This window comes from Choloepus didactylus, chromosome 2 (genome assembly GCF_015220235.1).
Source record: "Choloepus didactylus isolate mChoDid1 chromosome 2, mChoDid1.pri, whole genome shotgun sequence".
Classification (NCBI taxonomy): domain Eukaryota; kingdom Metazoa; phylum Chordata; class Mammalia; order Pilosa; family Megalonychidae; genus Choloepus; species Choloepus didactylus.
The window spans coordinates 90,444,342-90,463,982 of NC_051308.1; the positions used below are offsets into that span (position 1 = coordinate 90,444,342).

The 19,641-nt window shown below is 37.5% G+C and overlaps 1 protein-coding gene across 2 annotated transcripts in view; it reads right to left on the reverse strand.

The window, feature by feature from the left end:
• Window positions 1-5,200: 5,200 nt before the first annotated feature.
• KLHL20 (kelch like family member 20) overlaps window positions 5,201-19,641 on the reverse strand; it is an 89,544-nt gene continuing 75,103 nt past the window's right edge. For both annotated transcript variants that reach the window (XM_037825323.1, XM_037825322.1), the window contains 3 exons: window positions 19,100-19,308; window positions 17,189-17,295; window positions 5,201-5,829 (listed from right to left, as the gene is read on the reverse strand). In XM_037825323.1, coding sequence (XP_037681251.1) covers window positions 5,745-5,829; window positions 17,189-17,295; window positions 19,100-19,308 — 401 coding nt within the window. In that variant the 3' untranslated portion in view covers window positions 5,201-5,744. The remainder of the gene's footprint in view (window positions 5,830-17,188; window positions 17,296-19,099; window positions 19,309-19,641) is intronic.

Here is a 19,641-nt window from a genome sequence, read left to right on the forward strand (position 1 = left end):
AGGTGGAGATGCAGAGATGACGGGTTTGGAATATATTCTGGCAGATCAATGACACTTGCTGATTAATCAATTGGATGTGAGAAGTGAGGGAAGAGGGGCTGAAGGATGATTTTGAGTTTGAGATTTGAGCCACATGGGTGGTACCAATTTTGGAGGTCAATTAGGTGAGAAACATGATGGTGGGATGCAGCAGGAGGTAAACAACTCAATAATTTATTATAGTGTTGTGGTTTGGAGCTTTGTACTCCAAAACAAACAAACAAAAATAACAAAAAAACATGTTCTTAAACTTAATCCATACCTGTGGGTGTGAACTCTTGTAAATAGGAACTTTTGATGAGGTTACTTCCTTTAACGTGTGGCCCAGCTGAATCAGGATGGGGCTTAATCCTATTACTAAAGGCCTTATAGGGAAGGTCACAGAGAAAGCCAGAGGGAGCAGCCAGAAGCTGAACATCAATGAAACCTGGAAAAGAAGGGAAAAGCCAGGAGAGGCTGCCATGTGCATTGCCATGTGACAGAAAAGGCAAGGACCAAGGATTGCTTCCAGTCTGTTTCACAAGACCAGTCTTCACCTTGATGACACCTTGATTTTGGACTTCTAACCTGAACCAACGAATTCCCATCTTTTAAGCTAAACAACTGCAAGCAGCCAGGAAACTAAAACATAAAAATAGCTAAGTCAAAATGGATATTAATTTGGTAATTCGTATTAATGTTGTTAAATGAGGATTCTTCGAACAATGGGAAAATTGCTGTGATGCCTAAAAATTCTAAACTGTCAAAAAACTCTGGTGAGAGGCAGGATTAAGCAAATAAAACATCTTTGTGGGGGAAGCTATAGTTATTTAATCTGAATGTCTAAGTAGAGAAAGATAGTTTTAAGCATGACTTATAGATAGGGAAGTAATCATGGAGAGGAGACTGGAGAAGAGCTTCCAAATTGATAGTACAAAGGAACAACAAAACAACTGACCAAGTGAGCAAGAGGAAAAAAAGAAGATACAATCCTGAAGCAAATTATGATAAATATAATGACAATAAATAACACCAAATATTTCAGTTTTTACCATAAACTTGACTGGGCTGAATTCCACTAACAAAAAAAACCCTGAATGACTGGGCTAAACAATAAATGCAGTTGAATGTGGTACATAAGACATGTACCCAATAAAAAGGCCAGAGAAAAGTAGAAAATAAAAGGTTGAGCAGGGAGGGACAATATTTTTTAAAAAAAGAAAGCAGAATTTGAGACCAAAAGCACAGAAGAGGGCATTTATGGAATGATAAAAGTATAGTACATAATGAAGATTTAGAAATCAACCCTCTATCTGATAAGCCCTTTATTTGCAGCCACAGCAAAATCTCTTAGAAATACATGGAAAACAGGATAAAAACATGTCGTATCGAGCAGACAGAAAATAAACAAAGGGACAGCAGTTGAAAATTGTAATAAACTAGTTCAATTTAATTAGAAATATAGATGGATGGATGGATGGATGGATAGATAGCTTCATGCCCTTAGAGAATACACATTCTTCTTTCTGTCCACAGAATATTTACTAACACCAATCACTTATTGTTTGAAAGCTTTGAATTTTATCTTTGGCAATAAATACCGTCAGTTGTTTTCCTTGAAGTGATAGCTCATTTTGTTCATTTTTGGGAAAATGTCTGCCAAATACCTGAGTTACATAACCTTAGTTTGTCTGTCATTCTTTTGAGCAAAATTGGCTAGTTCAGCTTGTGCTCAACAATCACACAAGACAATCACTGTATTTCTGTAGACAGCAGAAGTTTTTTGCATGTATGTCCCATTTTGTCATACAAAATTTTACAAGACATATAACCAAGGCTTGAGATTTAGTGAAATTAATATTTTTATTGCTTCAAGGACATTCTTAAGTAAAATGCTTTAAAAAAAAAACCAAAAAACTGAGCGGTGCTGGAGAATACTGTGACTAGAAATACAATTTGATGCCACTGCCTTGATTTATGCTAAGATATCAGCACTTTTACCCACTATTGCTTTTGTACCAGCAGTATGTCACACAGTACAAAAGGCAAATAAATTCCTTAGTATTAAAAACAAAATAGCTTTGACTCATGGGTCTTCTGAAAGATTCTTGGAGACTTCAGGGTCCTCAAACCACACTTTAAGAACTACTAGTTAGCCTTGATTCTTGAAGATGACTGTATAACTATATAGCTTTTAACTGTGACTGTGTAATTGCGAAAACCCTATGACTGACACTCCCTTTAGCCAGTGTGTGGACAGATAAGTAAGAAAATAAAGACAAAAAATAAATAAATAATGGGGGGGGGGAGGTGGTATGGGATGTTTTAGGTGTTCTTTTCTGTTTTTATTTTGGAGTAATGCAAATGTTCAAAAAATTGATTGTGGTGATGAATGTACAATATGATGATACCATGAACCACTGATTGTACACTTTGGATGATTATCTGGGATGTGAATATATCTCAATAAAGTTGCATTAAAAAAAAAAACTATTCAAGAGGCTTGATCAAACTCAGGTCTGTAACTTAATTTTTTTTAAGGCAAGGGCTTGTCTTGTTTAGTGGAAGTTCGAATGTTCATTGATCTGAATTCACACAGAAGATATATATCCTCTTTTCCTCGGAATTCAGACCCCCTGAAATAAACATTCTAACCTTCTAGGATAGGGATGTTAATAGTTTACTGTTACTGGAAAACACCAATTATTTAATGTTAGTACAATGAATACCATACCTTCTTTTCTAGATTTACAGAGAATCTAATTCACAAATCTTAAGCTGCTATATAACTAAAATGTCACTATTGTTGAAGCCTCTTAAGACAACACTAGTTGAAGAGAAGAATTTTGTCATTTCTAGGGACCATTCTTGTCAATCATTTCTGGAACAAAGCCCTCAAAGCAATTTACAGAGCAAACTGCCATGAACTTAAACAGCCAGTATACTGGCAATACTCACGATCTACTGGGCCACTTTTGTCTTCTGTTCATCTCACTCCTCTTCTGTATTTCTTTCCTTATTCCATTTTTTGTTTTTCCATGTTTCCAAGGCTAACATAAAACTTTTAAAGGCTCTCCCCCTAATCTCACATCTTGTTCGAGAGAGACCTCTTTTTTTTCACAGTGGTCAAGAAGTAGTCACTGCAGTGTGGATATCTGGAGGTAATATATTATGGAAGAAAACTGGGAAACAATCATATTGGGAATGGGAATGAAGAGAGTAGCATAAAGAACAATGGATTTGGAATCAAGGGATGTGGATTTGAGGTTCATCTTCTAACATGTCATTTTAAATTTTCTAAATTTCAGTTTCCTTATATAGAAATTAGGATGACCATTAACCCAACACCTATCCCAAGCTTACTTCATAGAGTTCTGAAATCTCTATGCAAGTAAGTTAATAAATATCCTATTTTAAAGTAGTAATAAATATCCTATTTTAAGTTAATAAATATCCTATTTTAAACCTTTTTAGAATAGGTACATTTTAGCCAATAATAAAATTGCAGCTCCTTCAATGGGAGGAAAAAACCCTTTAACAGGCACTGAAGAAAACTTTTGGCCTGTGCTATAGTTCCTGGGTTTCTACTCTTGAATCATAGCTACATGGATTGCTCCTTTTGGGGATTGTCTGACTCATGGAGAGTCTAATCCCTAAAATTTTGTTCTTGCTATTGTTCCTCTGCTTTTCTTCAAATATATGCAATAGTAGATTCCCTGGAAATATGTGACTTGCCTTTAAGACTGAGTGTTAATGATGCACTACTATAAGGATCTCATAAAAGTTTTTATACTTTTCATTGTTGTATATTAGATTTACTTAAAAAAGTACTCCTCAGTCTATTATATTTAGTCCCAGGCAATGTTTTGGGTAAGCCTGTAGTGGCAATTTGGCAAAGTAAGAGAAATGGAGTGGGAATTTGGGAAATTGGTTTCTAATGTAGGTTCTATAACAGACTATTTAATCTTGGGGAAGACACTTTCTTAGTTTTCAGGTCTCAGATCAGTATAATAAATGGGATTTGATCAAATGATTGTTAATTGTCCTTCCAGCTGAAAAATGTGGTACAACTCTAAGCCCTACACCAGAAAATAAGTTTAGAGCTTAGGTAACATAATAATATAATATACAATATATATTTCAGATTCCTGATTCTAGTTGGCAATCCCTTTATTCCTTCAGTTGAATGTACTTCTAACTTTACATAAAGGTAATATAAATGATACAGAAACAGAAAATCCAAATCAAATAGCAGCAGTAAAAACATTAAAAAGCATTAATCAAATTTTTATGGTAAATACTACCTTTATTTAAAAAAGTTATACATGCTAGAAAAAAAGCATAAATGATACATGTAAACAATTGCTTACCAAATACTTATTTTTTCCCTTGTAAAGGTGCAAATGATCTTTAAATGTAAACACAAGAATTACCAAACATTTTTCTGTAGTTGGGGGGAGGGAGAATGAGAAGGCTATTCCTTTTAGTTGTGGTTAAAGCCTTTTTATAAAAAGATTTTCCTGCAAAATATACTGAAAAAAAAGATCTATGAGCACAATGAGAAACAAAACTTTAACCACTGAAATTTTAATCAGTTTTCCCTAAAAATTTTTACTCTTCATCAGAAAGTGAAATTCGAGAGAAGTAGTAACAGAATGAAGATAACAAATAGTTTGTATAAAAGAACCAAGATATTATAAATAAAATACCTCAACTGATTTTACACTCATTAACACATACTCTTAAGTGAACTGAAGAATTATTTCCCTTGGAAGCTATTATTAATGGTTAAGCCTCAGCTTCACCAGGCTTGAGCATCAAGTGTAAAGAACTGCATTAACAGTATTTGTTGATGGGGAGAGGACAATTCTCCCTCCTGGTCCCTGGAAGCAATAAGGAAATAGATGGAAAGCTCTTCAGTTGTTGATGTTTCTGAGCAAAAACTTGCAAAGTTGCAAGTGATTCTATTGGGGGATACTCAAGACAGCATGAGACTAATAAACTTTTCTTTTCAGAGGCACTGAGAAGAGCTCTAGATCTAGCAGAAACTATGAAAATACGAAAAAGGGTTTTAAATATAGCAAAAAACAAGTAAGTTCATATTAAAGGAAACAAGACTCAAACTTCAACTGATGACAAATGCATGTCAGTCCTGATTTTATTGATTTAATATTCCTTTTGAAATGTACTATTTGAAATGTTTCCTTTTTTTTTTAATTTAAGATTTTCAAGTCCTCTGGTGCTTTAGTGCAAGAATAATGGCTAGCTAATACATTTTGCATACTTATCTTTGTCACTGGTAGTCCTTATAAGTAGTGGAGTCATGTGAGTGGAGTGCCTAGAAATAATGCAGATCACACATAGCCCTTCTCCCCTTATCAGTATTTTCAGACTTAACCAATACCTTAAAAATAAAGCTTTGCTGCTTGGAATTTTAGACTTTTTTTTTTTCTTCTTTTTTTTTCTTTTTTGGTGGGAGGAAAGATAAGTACAAAAAATACATGATAAATTAAAACCAAAAATAAATATTCTTCTGCACAGAATTAAAAATTTTTGTGCAAAGTGGCATCCTGGAGGTGAAGTACTTTTGTTGGATTTGTATTTCCATATGTTGAGGGAGCGGCAAACAATAACATTTGTTCTAATGTTTTCTTGAGCTGTACAAAGCTCCAAAGTCAAAGCTCTCCAGAATACAGAGGAGCATATTCATGACTGTCTTCTAAATTTTACCATATATGGGACTCACAATGTGTCATTTTAATAACTCCTACGCCACCCCCTAGCCGACGGTAATTCATCCCGCCATATAACCTGTAAAGAAAAGAAACAAAAACAGATTTTCTAACTGGAAAATACACTGTTTCTTCCAACAACTAGATGTTAAGCAAGCATATGTTTTTATGTTTTATATTGTAACTAATATTTTAAGCTTTATATATTTTTTCAAAGATTAGGGGGTAGAATTGAGCACCAGTAAGTAGCAGAATTATTTCAGATACTTCTTTCACTACGGAAGGCTGTTTTAAGAATAAGAAAGCATCATATCCACAATTTGTATTGTAACTTAATAACTATACAACTAGACTGGCTTCTAACAATTATATAGGATCATATCTTTTATGTGTCTGTGTCTAATTTTGCCCCAGACTACATTGTTTCACCACCTACATTTCCCCTTTGCCTAAACTTCCTCAGTTATTTATTTTTATCCTTTTTTATTTTGTATATACTCTTGTAAGCTTCCTCAAACCCTTTATGGAACAAAACTGGATTATGAGTAAATAAAGTCAGCATTTAGTGTGGGACATGTAAATAAAATCATCTTCAAACTTAAGTCTTTCCATGGAAAAGAATACTATATCCTCTAGCAGCTATGATGAAGTAAATGGTTTTAAGTTTGGGATATGTAATTGCAGAAATTTAGGTAGCAATCTCTCAACAGATGATTCTCAAGAATTTCATGAATATAACTTGGTCACAAATTATTAATTCTATTTAGTGATAGTTACTAAGAAACAAGTCCTTACTTTAGGATCATAGTAGGTGGCAGGACTAAATGTGGTTGTCTTCTCAAAATATGCTTACTCAAAATTCCCACTAAAAATAGAAAACCGTACATGGAAGAAAATATCCCACAAGTGGGAAGCTCCTAATCATGAAAACCAAACCTGCCATTATCTATCCCTTACCTCTATCAGGTTTCACTATAATGTTACTTTTTTCAGAGAAGCCTTCCCTGACCACCTTTTAAAACTGACTTGCCTTCTTGTCTTCCCTATCCCTTACTTTGCTATTCACCATAGCACTTACACTCCCCAATATGGTGCTGTTTGTCTCCCTCACTACAATCTCAGCTCCATGACGGCAAGGATTTTTCTTTTTTAAAATCACTTGTGTATCCCTAGGCCCTCACACACTTTGTAAATCTTAACTGAGGGAACAGGGTTGTACAAATGTGATGTAGGAGTAGAAAGTGTCAGAATATGTCATTAGCCTGTCTTTAGTATTGTGATCACTGAGGCATTCAGAGCCAGGAGAGATATGCAGAATCCAAAGACTGTCATTTAAATACCTGTAAGAGCTGTAGTCTTCCCAGAGATGAAGACTATGAAAAGAACTCAGTAAATTCATTAGTTGACTTTAATCAAATGATGGAACAACCTGGATGTGTGGCTGCAGGCTCAAAATCAGGAAATGTATAATTAGAATACAGTGGGAATGGACTACAAGATCGCCCCCTGTGGAAGACTATAAAACAGGGCTCAGCTTATTCTTCATGGATAAGAGAAAAATCTCCCATAATATCTGCTGTTCCAGATCTCACATGAGATGGTAACTCTAAATTTGCTGAGGCAATCAAGTACAATTTCTTGGGAAAGAAATCCCAATTTGCTTGGAAAGGCATATTTTTTTTTTCTGAGAAGGCTAGTATTTAGAATTAAGTATAGAGATGAAGCACATTAAACCAACAGTAATAATATTTTATATTAAGTTTCATATTAAAAAATATATATATGGAATTTTAAGTTCTTGTAATATTTAAGAGAATTTGGCATATTTAGAGCATTTATCAGATTAGTCTTGCAAGTCCAGTATAAATGTGTGTGTGACTGAGTAAAGACGAAGACTTATGATTTTAAGTTGGAAGGTATAAAAGAATTTTGCTAAGTTTATAAAAGTATTTGAATGTTTAAAATAAATGCAGGAGGCCCTAGGAGGGCACAGCTTGGGAGAGGGACCCACTCAGAAATCCCAGGGACCAAATGCCAATACGAAGGACTTGTGGGTTAGCGGCAGAGACAGTCTGTGGAGAGACTGAACTGAAGACTCTTGCAACAGCCTTAAATCTCCAGAACACCTGGGAGGCTTGATTATTAAAGCTGCCCTCCCTCCATAACCACTCACACACCCCACATTCAGGGCAGACAGCACGCAAACTTGGTACACCAATTGGACCCCCACAAGAATCAGACCCCCACACAACACAAAGAAAAAGTTGGGGAGAACTGGCTTGAGGGGAATAGGTGCCTCGTGGATGCCAACTGATGGTTAGTTAGAGAAAGTGTACACCACCAAGCTGTAGATCTGACAAATTAGAGAGAAGTATTTGAATTAGTCTAAGTATCCTAAAAGAACCTGATCAAGTTAAGCAAATGCCAAGAGGCCAAAACAACAGAAAATTTTAGAGCATATGATAAAACCAGACAATATGGATAACCCAAACCCAAACACCCAGATCAGAGGAGACGCAGTACTTGGAGCAATTAATCAAAGAACTAAAGACAAACAATGAGAGCATGACACAGAATATAAATGACATGAAGAAGACCCTAGAAGAGTATAATGAAGAAATTGCAAGAGTAAATAAAAAAATAGATGATCTTATGCAAATAAAAGAAACTGCTGACCAAATTAAAAAGATTCTGGATACTCATAGTACAAGACTAGAGGAAGCTGAACAATGAATCAGTGACTTGGAGGATGACAAAATGGAAAATGAAAGAACAAAAGAAAGAATGGGGAAAAAATTGAAAAAATTGAAACGGACCTCAGGGATATGATAGATAATAAAAAATGTCTGAATATAAGACTCATTGGTGTCCTGGAAGGGGAAGAGAAGGGTAAAGGTCTAGAAAGAGTATTCAAAAATTGCTGGGGAGAATTTCCCAAACCTTCTACACAACAGAAATACACAAATCATAAATGCCCAGCCAACTCCAAATAGAATAAATCCAAATAAACCCACTCCGAGACATATTCTGATCAGACTGTCAAATACTGAAGAGAAGGAGCAAGTTCTGAAAGCAGCAAGAGAAAAGCAATTCACCACAAACAAAGGAAACAACATAAGACTAAGTAGTGACTACTCAGTGGCCACCATGGAGGCGAGAAGGTAGAGGCATGACATTTAAAATTCTGAGAGAGAAAAATTGCCAACCAAGAATTCTTATCCAGCAAAGCTTTCCTTCAAATTTGAGGGAGAGCTTAAATTTTTCACAGACAAACAAATGCTGAGAGATTTTGCTAATAAAAGACATGCCCTACTTGAGATACTACAGGAGCCTGACCAACAGAGAAACAAAGAAAGGAGAGAGAGAGATAGAGAAAGGTTCAGTACTAAAGAGATTCAGTATTGGTTCATTAAAGGACAATAAGAAAGAGGGGGATAAATATATCTGACAAACATAAACCAAAGGATAGTATGGCTGATTCAAGAAATGCCTTCGCAGTAATAAAGTTGAACGAAAATGGATTAAACTCCCCAATTAAAAGATATAGATTCGCAGAATGGATCAAAAAATATGAACCATCAATATGTTGCATACAAGAGACTCATCTGAGACACAGGGACACAAAAAAACTGAAAGTGAAAGGATGGAAAAAAAATATTTCATGCAAGCTACAGCCAAAAGAAAGCAAGAGTAGCAATATTAATCTCAGATAAAATAGACTTTAAATGCAAGGATTTTATGGAAGGCCACTACATACTAATAAAAGGGGCAATTGAACAAGAAGAAATAACAATCATAAATGTTTATGAACCAGATCAAGGTGCCACAAAATACATGAGACAAACACTGGCAAAACTAAAGGAAGCAATTGATGTTTCCTCAATAATTGTGGGAGGCTTCAACACATGGCTCTCTCCTATAGATAGATCAACCAGACAGAAGACCAATAAGGAAACTGAAAACCTAAGCAATCTGATAAATGAATTTAACAGACATATATAGAACATTACATCCCAAATCACCAGGAAACACATTCTTCCCTAGTGCTCACAGAACTTTTTCCAGAACAGACCATATGCTGGGACATAAAACAAGCCTCAATAAATAAAAAAAAAATTGAAATTATTCAAAGCACATTCTCTGACCACAATGGAATACAATTAGAAGTCAACAACCATCAGAGACTTAGAAAATTCACAAATACCTGGAGGTTAAACAACACACTCCTAAACAATCAGTGGGTTAAGGAAGAAATAGCAAGAGAAATTGCTAAATATATAGAAATGAATGAAAATGAGAACACAACATATCAAAACCTATGGGATGCAGCAAAAGCAGTACTGAGGGGGAAGTTAATGGCACTAAATGCATACAGCAAAAAGGAAGAAAGAGCTAAAATCAAAGAACTAATGGATCAACTGAAGAAGCTAGAAAATGAACAGCAAACTAATCCTAAACCAAGTAGAAGAAAAGAAATAACAAGGATTAAAGCAGAAATAAATGACATGGAAAACAAAACAAAAAAAAACAATAGAGAGAATAAATAACACCAAGAGTTAGTTCTTTGAGAAGATCAACAAGATTGATAAGCCCCTAGCTAGACTGACAAAAACAAAAAAGAGAGAAGACCCATATAAACAAAATAATGAATGAGAAAGGTGACATTACTGTGGATCCTGAAGAAATTAAAAAAATTGTAAGAGGATACTATGAACAACTGTGTGGCAACAAACTGGATAATGCAGAGGAAATGGACAATTTCCTGGAAACATATGAACAACCTAGACTGACCAGAGAAGAAATAGAAGACCTCAACCAACCAACCACAAGCAAAGAGATCCAATCAGTCATCAAAAAAACTTCCCAAAAATAAATGCCCAGGGCCAGATGGCTTCACAGGAGAATTCTACCAAACTTTCCAAAAAGAACTGACATCAATCTTACTTAACTCTTTCAAAACACTGAAGAAACTGGAACACTACCTAACTCATTTTATGAAGCTAACATCAATCTAATACCAAAACCAGGCAAAGATGCCACAAAAAAGGAAAACTACAGGCCAATATCCTTAATGAATATTGTGCCAGTTTGAGTGTATTGTGTCCCCCAAATGCCATTATCTTTATAGTCTTGTGTGGGGCAGAAGTTTTGGTGTTGGTTAGATTTGCTTGGAGTGTGCCCCACCCAGCTGTGGGAGATAATTTTGATGAGATGTTCCCGTGGAGGCGTGGCCCCACCCATTCGGGGTGGGCCTTGATCAGTGGAGCTATATAAATGAGCTGACTTGGGGGGAAGAAAGAGAGTGCAGCTGGGAGTGATGTTTTGAAGAGAAGCAAGCTTGCTAGAAAGGAATGTCCTGGGAGAAAGCCGTTTTGAGGCCGGAGCTTTGGAGCAGATGCCAGCTGCCTTCCTAGCTAACAGAGGTTTTCCGGACACCGCTGGCCGTCCTCCGGTGAAGGTACCCAATTGCTGAGGTGTTACCTTGGATGCTTTGCGGCCTTAAGACTGTAATTGTTTAGTGAAATAAACCCCCGTTTTATAAAAGCCTATCCATCTCTGGTGTTTTGCATTCTCCAGCATTAGCAAACTAAGACAGATTTTGGTACCAGAGAAGTGGGGTGCTTTTGCTGCTGAGTTTGCAAATACCAAACATGCTGGAACGGCTTTTTAAATGGATAAGGGGAAGACTCTGGAAGAATTGTGAGGAGCTTCATAGAAAAGGCCTAAACTGCTTTAAAGAGACTGTTTGTGGAAATATGGACTCTAAAGATACTTCTGATGAGGCCTTGAACAGAAATGGTGAATGTGTTGTTGTAAACTGGAAGAAAGGCGATCCTTGTTTTAAACTGGCAGAGAATTTGGCAAAATTGAGTCCTGGTATCAGATGGAAGGAAGAATTTAAAAGTGACAAACTGGAATACTTAGCTGAGGAGATCTCCAGACTACCTGTGGAGGATATATCCTGGCTTCTCCTTGCAGCTTATAGTAAAATGCGAGCAGAGAGAGAAAAACTTAGAACTGAACTCTTGGGTTCCAAGAAACCAGAAACTGATGGCTTGGAAAATTACAGGCTTCCAGGGGGTGGAATCCCAGAAGCTACAGCCCAACGTGAGGATGGAACCAAACATGGAACCCAGCCGCCATTTCAGTACAAGCCAAGATTGGAAAAGGAGTTAAGCAGAAAGGATTTGTGGAAAATCCTATTGTCTGATGGCTTTGACCCCTGCATGCTTCATGCAAAGCCAACAGAATTTTTGCGAGATCTTCATAGACAGAGCCATTGCCGGTCTGGACTGGAGGAGACAGACAAGGGAAAAATTAAAGGAAAAATCTCTTCAAAGACAGAGCCATGGAGGTTGAGGTCTGGAGTCAGGAGGTCTCGGGCTGGGAGAGCGGAGCAGCCCACATGCATGGAAAGGGTGAGTTTGCCCTGGAGGTCGAGGGCGGGCCTTCTGCCTCATTGCTCAGGAAATGTCCTGCCACCCCAAGCCCCAAAGAGGGTGGAGCACATTCCCAGGGAATTGGGGAGAGCCTGGCTGCCACCACGCTGTTCTGAAGGGGTTGAGCATGTGCCCCGGAGAAGGAAGGGAATCCGGGAGCTGCCCCGAGGTTTGAGGAGGGTGGAGCCGAGAAGGTGGTCTCCCCAATGTGTGGAAATGTTGGAGCACTCACCCAAGCATTTGGAGAGGAACGGGCTGCAGAAAAGGCCCTTGGGAAGGGTTAGGCTCCCGCTCTCTCAAGCCCCAAGGATGCAACATTGTTCTGTAAATGACTCTCGGACTTTGAAATCTAATGGACTTTGTCCTGTGGGTTTTAGGAACTGTTTTGGTCCTGTTAACCCTGTTTTCCTTACTCTTTCTCCTTATGGCAATGGAAATGTTTATCCTATCAATGTCCCTCCTTTGTATATTGGGAGCACAAAACTTGTTCTAAGTTCACAGATGCAAAGCTAAAGGAAAAGTATGCCTTAGGACTGACCACGCCTATATTTGATTTTGATGGAATCTTGTACTTAACTATTGTTACTGAAATGATTTAAGTTTCTGTGGTATTGTGGGATGAATGTATTTTGTATTTGGAAAGAATATGTTTTTCTGGGGTCCAGGGGGTGGAATGTGCTGGTTTGAATGTATTATGTCCCCCAGAAAAAGCCATATTCTTTGAGGCAATCTTGTGGGACAGACGTTTTGGTGCTGGTTAGATTTGCTTGGAATGTGCCCCACCCAGCTGTGGGTGGTGACTTGGGTGGGATACTCCTATGGAGGTGTGACCCCACCCATTCAGGGTGGGCCTTGATCAGTGGAGCCATATAAAACATGCTGACTCAAAGAGACTAAAGGGAGTGCAGCTGTGAGTGATGTTATTTGAAGAGGAGCAAGCTTGCTAGAGAGGAATGTCCTGGGAGAAGCCATTTTGAAACCAGAACTTTGGAGCAGACGCCAGCCACGTGCCTTCCCAGCTAACAGAGGTTTTCCGGACGCCATTTGCCATCCTCCAGTGAAGGTACCTGATTACTGATGTGTTACCTTGGACACTTTATGGCCTTAAGACTGTAACTGTATAGCCAAATAAACCTCCTTTTTATAAAAGCCAGTCCATCTCTGGTGTTTTGCATTCTGCAGCATTAGCAAACTAAGACAAATATAGATGCAAAAATTCTCAACAAAATACTTGCAAATCAAATCCAAAGACATATTAAAAAAATCATACACCATGACCAAGTGGGTTCTTTCCAGGCATGCAAGGATGGTTCAACATAAGAAAATCAATCAATGTATTACAACACGTTAACAAATCAAAAGGGAAAAATCAAATGATCATCTCAATAGATGCTGAAAAAACATTCAACATAATCCAACATCCTTTTTTGATAAAAACACTTCAAAAGGTAGGAATTGAAGGAAACTTCCTCAATATGATAAAGAACATATACGAAAAACCCACAGCCAGCATAGTACTCAATGGTGAGAGACTGAAAGCCTTCCCTGTAAGATCAGGAACGAGAAAGGATGCCCGCTGTTACCACTGTTATTCAGCATTGTGCTAGAAGTGCTAGCCAGGGTAATGCAGCAAGACAAAGAAATAAAAGGTATCCAAATTGGAAAAGAAGAAGTAAAACTGTCATTTTTTGCAGATGATATTATCTTATATCCGGAAAACCCTGGGAAACTGATGATACAGCTACCAGAGCTAATAAACAGATTTAGCAAAGTAGCGGGATACAAGATTAAGGCACATAAGTCAGTAATGTTTCTATACGCTAGAAATGAACAAACTGAAGAGACACTCAAGAAAAAGATACCATTTTCAATAGCAACTAAAAAAATCAAGTACCTAGGAATAAACTTAACCAAAGATGTAAAAGACCTATACAAAGAAAACTATGTAACTCTACTAAAAGAAATAGAAGGGGACCTTAAAAGATGGAAAAATATTCCATGTACATGGATAGGAAGGCTATATGTCATTAAGATGTCAATTCTACCCAAACTCATCTACAGATTTAATGCAATCCCAATCAAAATTCCAACAACCTACTTTGTATACTTGGAAAAGCTAGTTATCAAATTTATTTGGAAAGAGAAGATGCCTCAAATTGCTAAAAACACTCTAAAAAAGAGAAACGAAGTGGGAGGACTTACACTCCTGACTCTGAAGCTTATTATAAAGCCACAGTAGCCACAACAGCATGGTACTAGCACACAGATAGATATACTGATCAATGGAATCAAACTGAGAATTCGGAGATAGACCCCAAGATCTATGGCCGACTGATCTTGATAAGGCCCCCAAAGCCACTGAACTGGGACATAACAGTCTTTTCAACAAATGGGGCTGGGAGAGTTGGATATCCATATCCAAAAGAATGAAAGAGGACCCCTACCTCACACCCTACACAAAAATTAACTCAAAGTAGATCAAAGACCGCAATAGAAAAGACAGTACCATAAAACTCGTAGAAGATAATGTAGGGAGACATCTTCAAGACCTTGTATTAGGAAGTCACTTCCTAGACCTTACACCCAAAGCACAAGGAACAAAGGAAAAAAATAGATAAATCTATCTGACAAAAGACTGGTATCTTGCATATATAAAGAAATCCTATAACTCAATGACAATAGCACAGATGGCCCAATTATAAAATGTGCAAAAGATATGAAGAGACAGTTCTCTGAAGGGGAAATACAAATGGCTGAGACAGATGAAAAAATGTTCAGCTTCGCTAGTTATTAGGGAGATGCAAATTAAGACCACAACAAGATACCATCTCACACCAATTAGAATGGCTGCCATTAAATAAACAGGAAACTACAAATGCTGGAGAGGATTTGGAGAAATTGGAACTCTTATTCATTGTTGGTGGGACTGTATAATGGTTCAGGCACTCTGGAAGACAGTCTGGCAGTTCCTTAGAAAACTAAATATAGAGTTAGCCTTCGATCTAGCAATTGCACTTCTCGGTATATACCCGGAAGATCTGAAAGCAGTGACACGAACAGATATCTGCACGCCAATGTTCATAGCAGCATTATTCACAATTGCCAAGAGATGGAAACAACCCAAATGTCCTTCAACAGATAAGTGAATAAATAAAATGTGGTATATGCACACACAATGGAATACTATGCAGCAGTAAGAAGGAAAGATGTCGTGAAACATATGACAACTTGGATGAACCCTGAAGACATAATGCTGAGCGAAATAAGCCAGACACAAAGAGAGAAATAGTATATGCTACCACTAATGTGAACATTGCTGGGAAAGAATGCAGGGGTGTTGGGCTTCCCCACCTTGATGGTTGCTGATGTGCTCACGGACATAGGGGACTGGTGGTTTGATGGGCTGAGCTCTCAATCACGGGACTTGCCCTTTGGATGACTGTTACTGCAAAGGAGCGACTAGGCCTGCTTATAACTGTGCCTAAGTGTCTCCTCCTGAATGGCTCTTTGTTGCTCAGATGTGGCCCTCTCTCTCTAGCTAAGGCAACTTGGCAGATGAAATCACTGCCCTCCCACCTATGTGGGATCTGACACCCAGAGTGTAAATACCCCTGGCAACGTGGAATATGACTCCTGGGGAGGAATCTGGACCCAGCATCGTGGGATGGAGAACATCTTCTTGACCAAAAGGGGGATGTGAAGTGAAATGAAATAAGTTTCAGTGGCTGAGAGATTCCAAAAGGAGCTGAGAAGTCACTCTGGTGGGCACTCTTATGCACAATATAGACAACCTTTTTTAGGTTCTAATGACTTGGAATAGCTAGCAGTAAATACCTGAAACTATCAAATTACAACCCAGAACCCTTGGATCTTGAAGACGATTGTATAACAACGTAGCTTATGAGGGGTGACAACGTGATTGGGAAAGCCATGTGGCTCCCACTCTCCTTTGTCCAGTGTATGGATGGATGAGTAGAAAAACAGGGGCAAAAAACAAACAAAACAAAACAAAAAAAGCACCCAGTGTTCTTTTGTACTTTAATTGTTCTTTTCCACTTTAATTTTTATTCTTATTACTTTTGTGTATGGTAATGAAAATGTTCAAAAATTAATTTTGGTGATGGCCACACAACTATATGGTGGTACAGTGAACAATTGATTGTACACTTTGTATGACTACATGGTATGTGAATATATCTCAATAAAACTGAATTATTAAAAAAAAAAAGAAAAACAAAGCAAACCAAAAACCAAAGATAAGGCCACACTATTGCTCTTAGAACAAATGCTTATTTGAAAATTTACTTGCTTAAAAACATAAATAAACACAGGAGTCACCAGATTTATGTGAATTTATAAGAACTGCTAAGTAATTAGAGTTTTTTAGACAAAGAATTATAAGCAAAGTAAAAATTAAACCTATAAATGTAGTTTAACTTCGTTAAATTCTCTTAAATAAGATGTACTCTCCCAGTGCTTAAAAGTGACTTAAAATTTTGAACAGAATGATAATACATTTAAGTTGATTTGAAAAGCTCAAGTAAAAAATAGGTTTTAAAATGAAATAAATTATTATTTTTTTTTAAAAAGTAACTACAATTTGTTTTTCTTGGGCATAAAGCTGCCCACAAGAACAATCAAAACTTTGTTGACAGGGAGCAAAGAACTAGGTTCTGATTCGAACTGAGTCATTTAGGCAACTTAGTGCCTTAATTTCCTTAGCTGAAAATGATGAGGAGATTTTTTAAAATGTTTTTTTCCAGCCCTAATTATAAAACTGGACAGTTATCAAGGAGAAGAATTTTGTAAGATGTCAGCCCTTTATAACCATCACGTCTAATTGAGGCATCAAATGTGGGTAACTTCAAGCCCTTTTCAAAGTACTGCAAGAGGTACTTCAGTGTACTGACCATGCTGATTTTGATGGTCATCGACTATCTCAAGCCTGTGATTTTCAAGTCAGCAATGAGATGATTTACAACATAGCTTAAAGGTTACCTCCATGTATTGGCATCAGGATCAAAAACTTCAATGGTCTTCAAGTATGTTGTACCATCAAAACCTCCCACTGCCATAAGCTGTCCATTCACCACTGCCAGGCCAACCTACAGGACCAAAACACAATGGCTGCTAAAGAAACTAGACAATTACTGGGAAAATTTAGACTGGTTTCTAGCAAATCTCTAATAAAAGATAATTCTTTATCGCCTTACATGCAGGCTTACTTGAACACAAATGAAAAAATGTAATGGCACAAAAATCTATTAAACTACGGGAACTATAAAATTATACATTAAATTAGAATACTTACACAGAGTTCAAAAGGTATTTCTTAAATTTAAGGAAAATCTTTGGGAGAGAGCAAAAACCTCCAAACTACTCTCACTTTCTCTGGTATTTGCCTGTTCTAATTCACTCTCTAAATTGCCACTAAATTTCTCTTTTTAAAATACAGATCTGACCATGCTGTCACTTTCCTCCTTACAAATTTTCTAAGCCTCCCTATGGCCTAAAGATAAGCTTAAAGTCCTTATTATGTTATTCAGGCTCTCCAAAAATCCATCTTAGCCCACTTTTCTAGCCCACCTCCTGTATTTTCCCTTCCTCCTCTTAATGAATCCTTGTGGTGAAGTAATACTGGATTAACTGCCAGTCCGTGAAAAATACCATGCATTTGTCACACCTCTATACTTTTGCACATGTTGTTCCCTGGCAGAGTTTTCTTTCCCTCTTTCAGGATACCCTATTTTTCCTTCATAGCCTAAGTACATGTGACTTTCTCTGGTAAATATCTTCTCTGCCTCCAATTCTCTCTTTCCCAAAAGCACATTCTCCTATGTTCTATAACACGTGTTGCTACTAAAGGGTTTATTTATTATAGTTAGCTGTAAGCATTTCAGTTTCTTTCACTAAATTGGGAGCTTCTGAGGAGAGGGCCCATGTCACACTCATTTTTGCTTTCCCAGTATGAGTGGGCACTTAATAAATGTTTGCTAAATGAGTGAAAATACAATTAACAGAACATAGCAGTGAAAACACAAGGAATGTGTAAAAGGAGCTATTACCAGCAATAAGGGCCATAGATGTGTGAATGCTTTGACTTGTTGAAGCCTTCTAGCAGTGCTCCCTGGTTTATGCAAACCAGAATTCCCTCTCTTAGATATCCATTCTCAGATTACAGTCTTTACTTACTGCTTGGTTTCCCTACCTGTTGTGGATGTGTCTTATAATGACAGACACCTGATAGGACTAGTGGTTTATGGGTACATTTTTACTCTGAAATAAATGTTCCAGGATGGCTGAATTCTATACCACATCCCTGGAAGTCTCTTGAAGTCACAGGTCATCCATGGCCTACAACATCACATAGGTCAGCCTGATCTAGACTATGCTAAAGATGGAATAGACTCAAACCAGCTTATGCAGACTGGTGTTGGGGCCAGATATGTTTTTTACTAAACATTTGCCTTAGTATGCTAACTACCTGCAATATTAGCTAGAAACATTAGGTAAGAATAGGTGTCTCTATTAGATATAAAGTAGTAGATAAAACAAGGAGATACCTTTCAGGGAAGCACTTGATAGAGGATATATCATAAAAAACTAATTCTCTTATTAAAGATATGATTGGATATAAGATATTTAACTACCTGAGATAAAAGTAATCAAAAGAAATTAAATTTTTTTCCCAGTACAAAATTAGCAGGGGCTGTTTCGCCTAAAAGCGCCCCACTAGCACCAGATAAGAAGCCGAAAAATAAAACGCCTATGCATTATCAGTTCACCTCCTCACTGTCCAGTGTTTTATATTGTTCAGATCAAAGCTCTTCTGCCTCAGAGCCCTCTCTTGGTGCTTGATTTTCCAAGCTCTCAACCTTAGTAGCTAGGCAAGTAGTAGGAGGCACTCACTCCACTACGGCGGGATGTCATAGCCACCACCGGAGACCACTGGTTGGTTCTGGGGTTGTATCTCTCAGCACTGCTAAGCTCTGTAGTGTCATCTCTACCTCCTACAGCATAGATCATATCCTGATACACCGCACAGCCTAGGTGTTTCCTCCGGGTCCCCATTGGGGCTATGGTGTGCCATCTGTTTTCCTGAGGATTGTAGCGTTCCACTGCAGGGAAAAGAGAAAAAAAACAGTGACTATCCATCCATTTTCTCTCACCTCTCGTTTTCCTAATAGCCACCCAAACTTTATGATAGCACATATTTTCAATAAGGAATCTGATATTTGCTTCTGAGAACTTATATAACTTTGGACAGCACTACATACACTCATAAGGGACTGGCTTCTTTTAGGTACGGCATGGAAGAAAGCACATGTGTTGGAGGCAAGACATTTATTTTATAGTTCTGGCTATATCACTAATTAGCTAGGTGACCCTCAGCCTCACACATCTTTAAATGAGGGGACTGGACTATATGATCTTTAAGCCCCTTTTGGTAC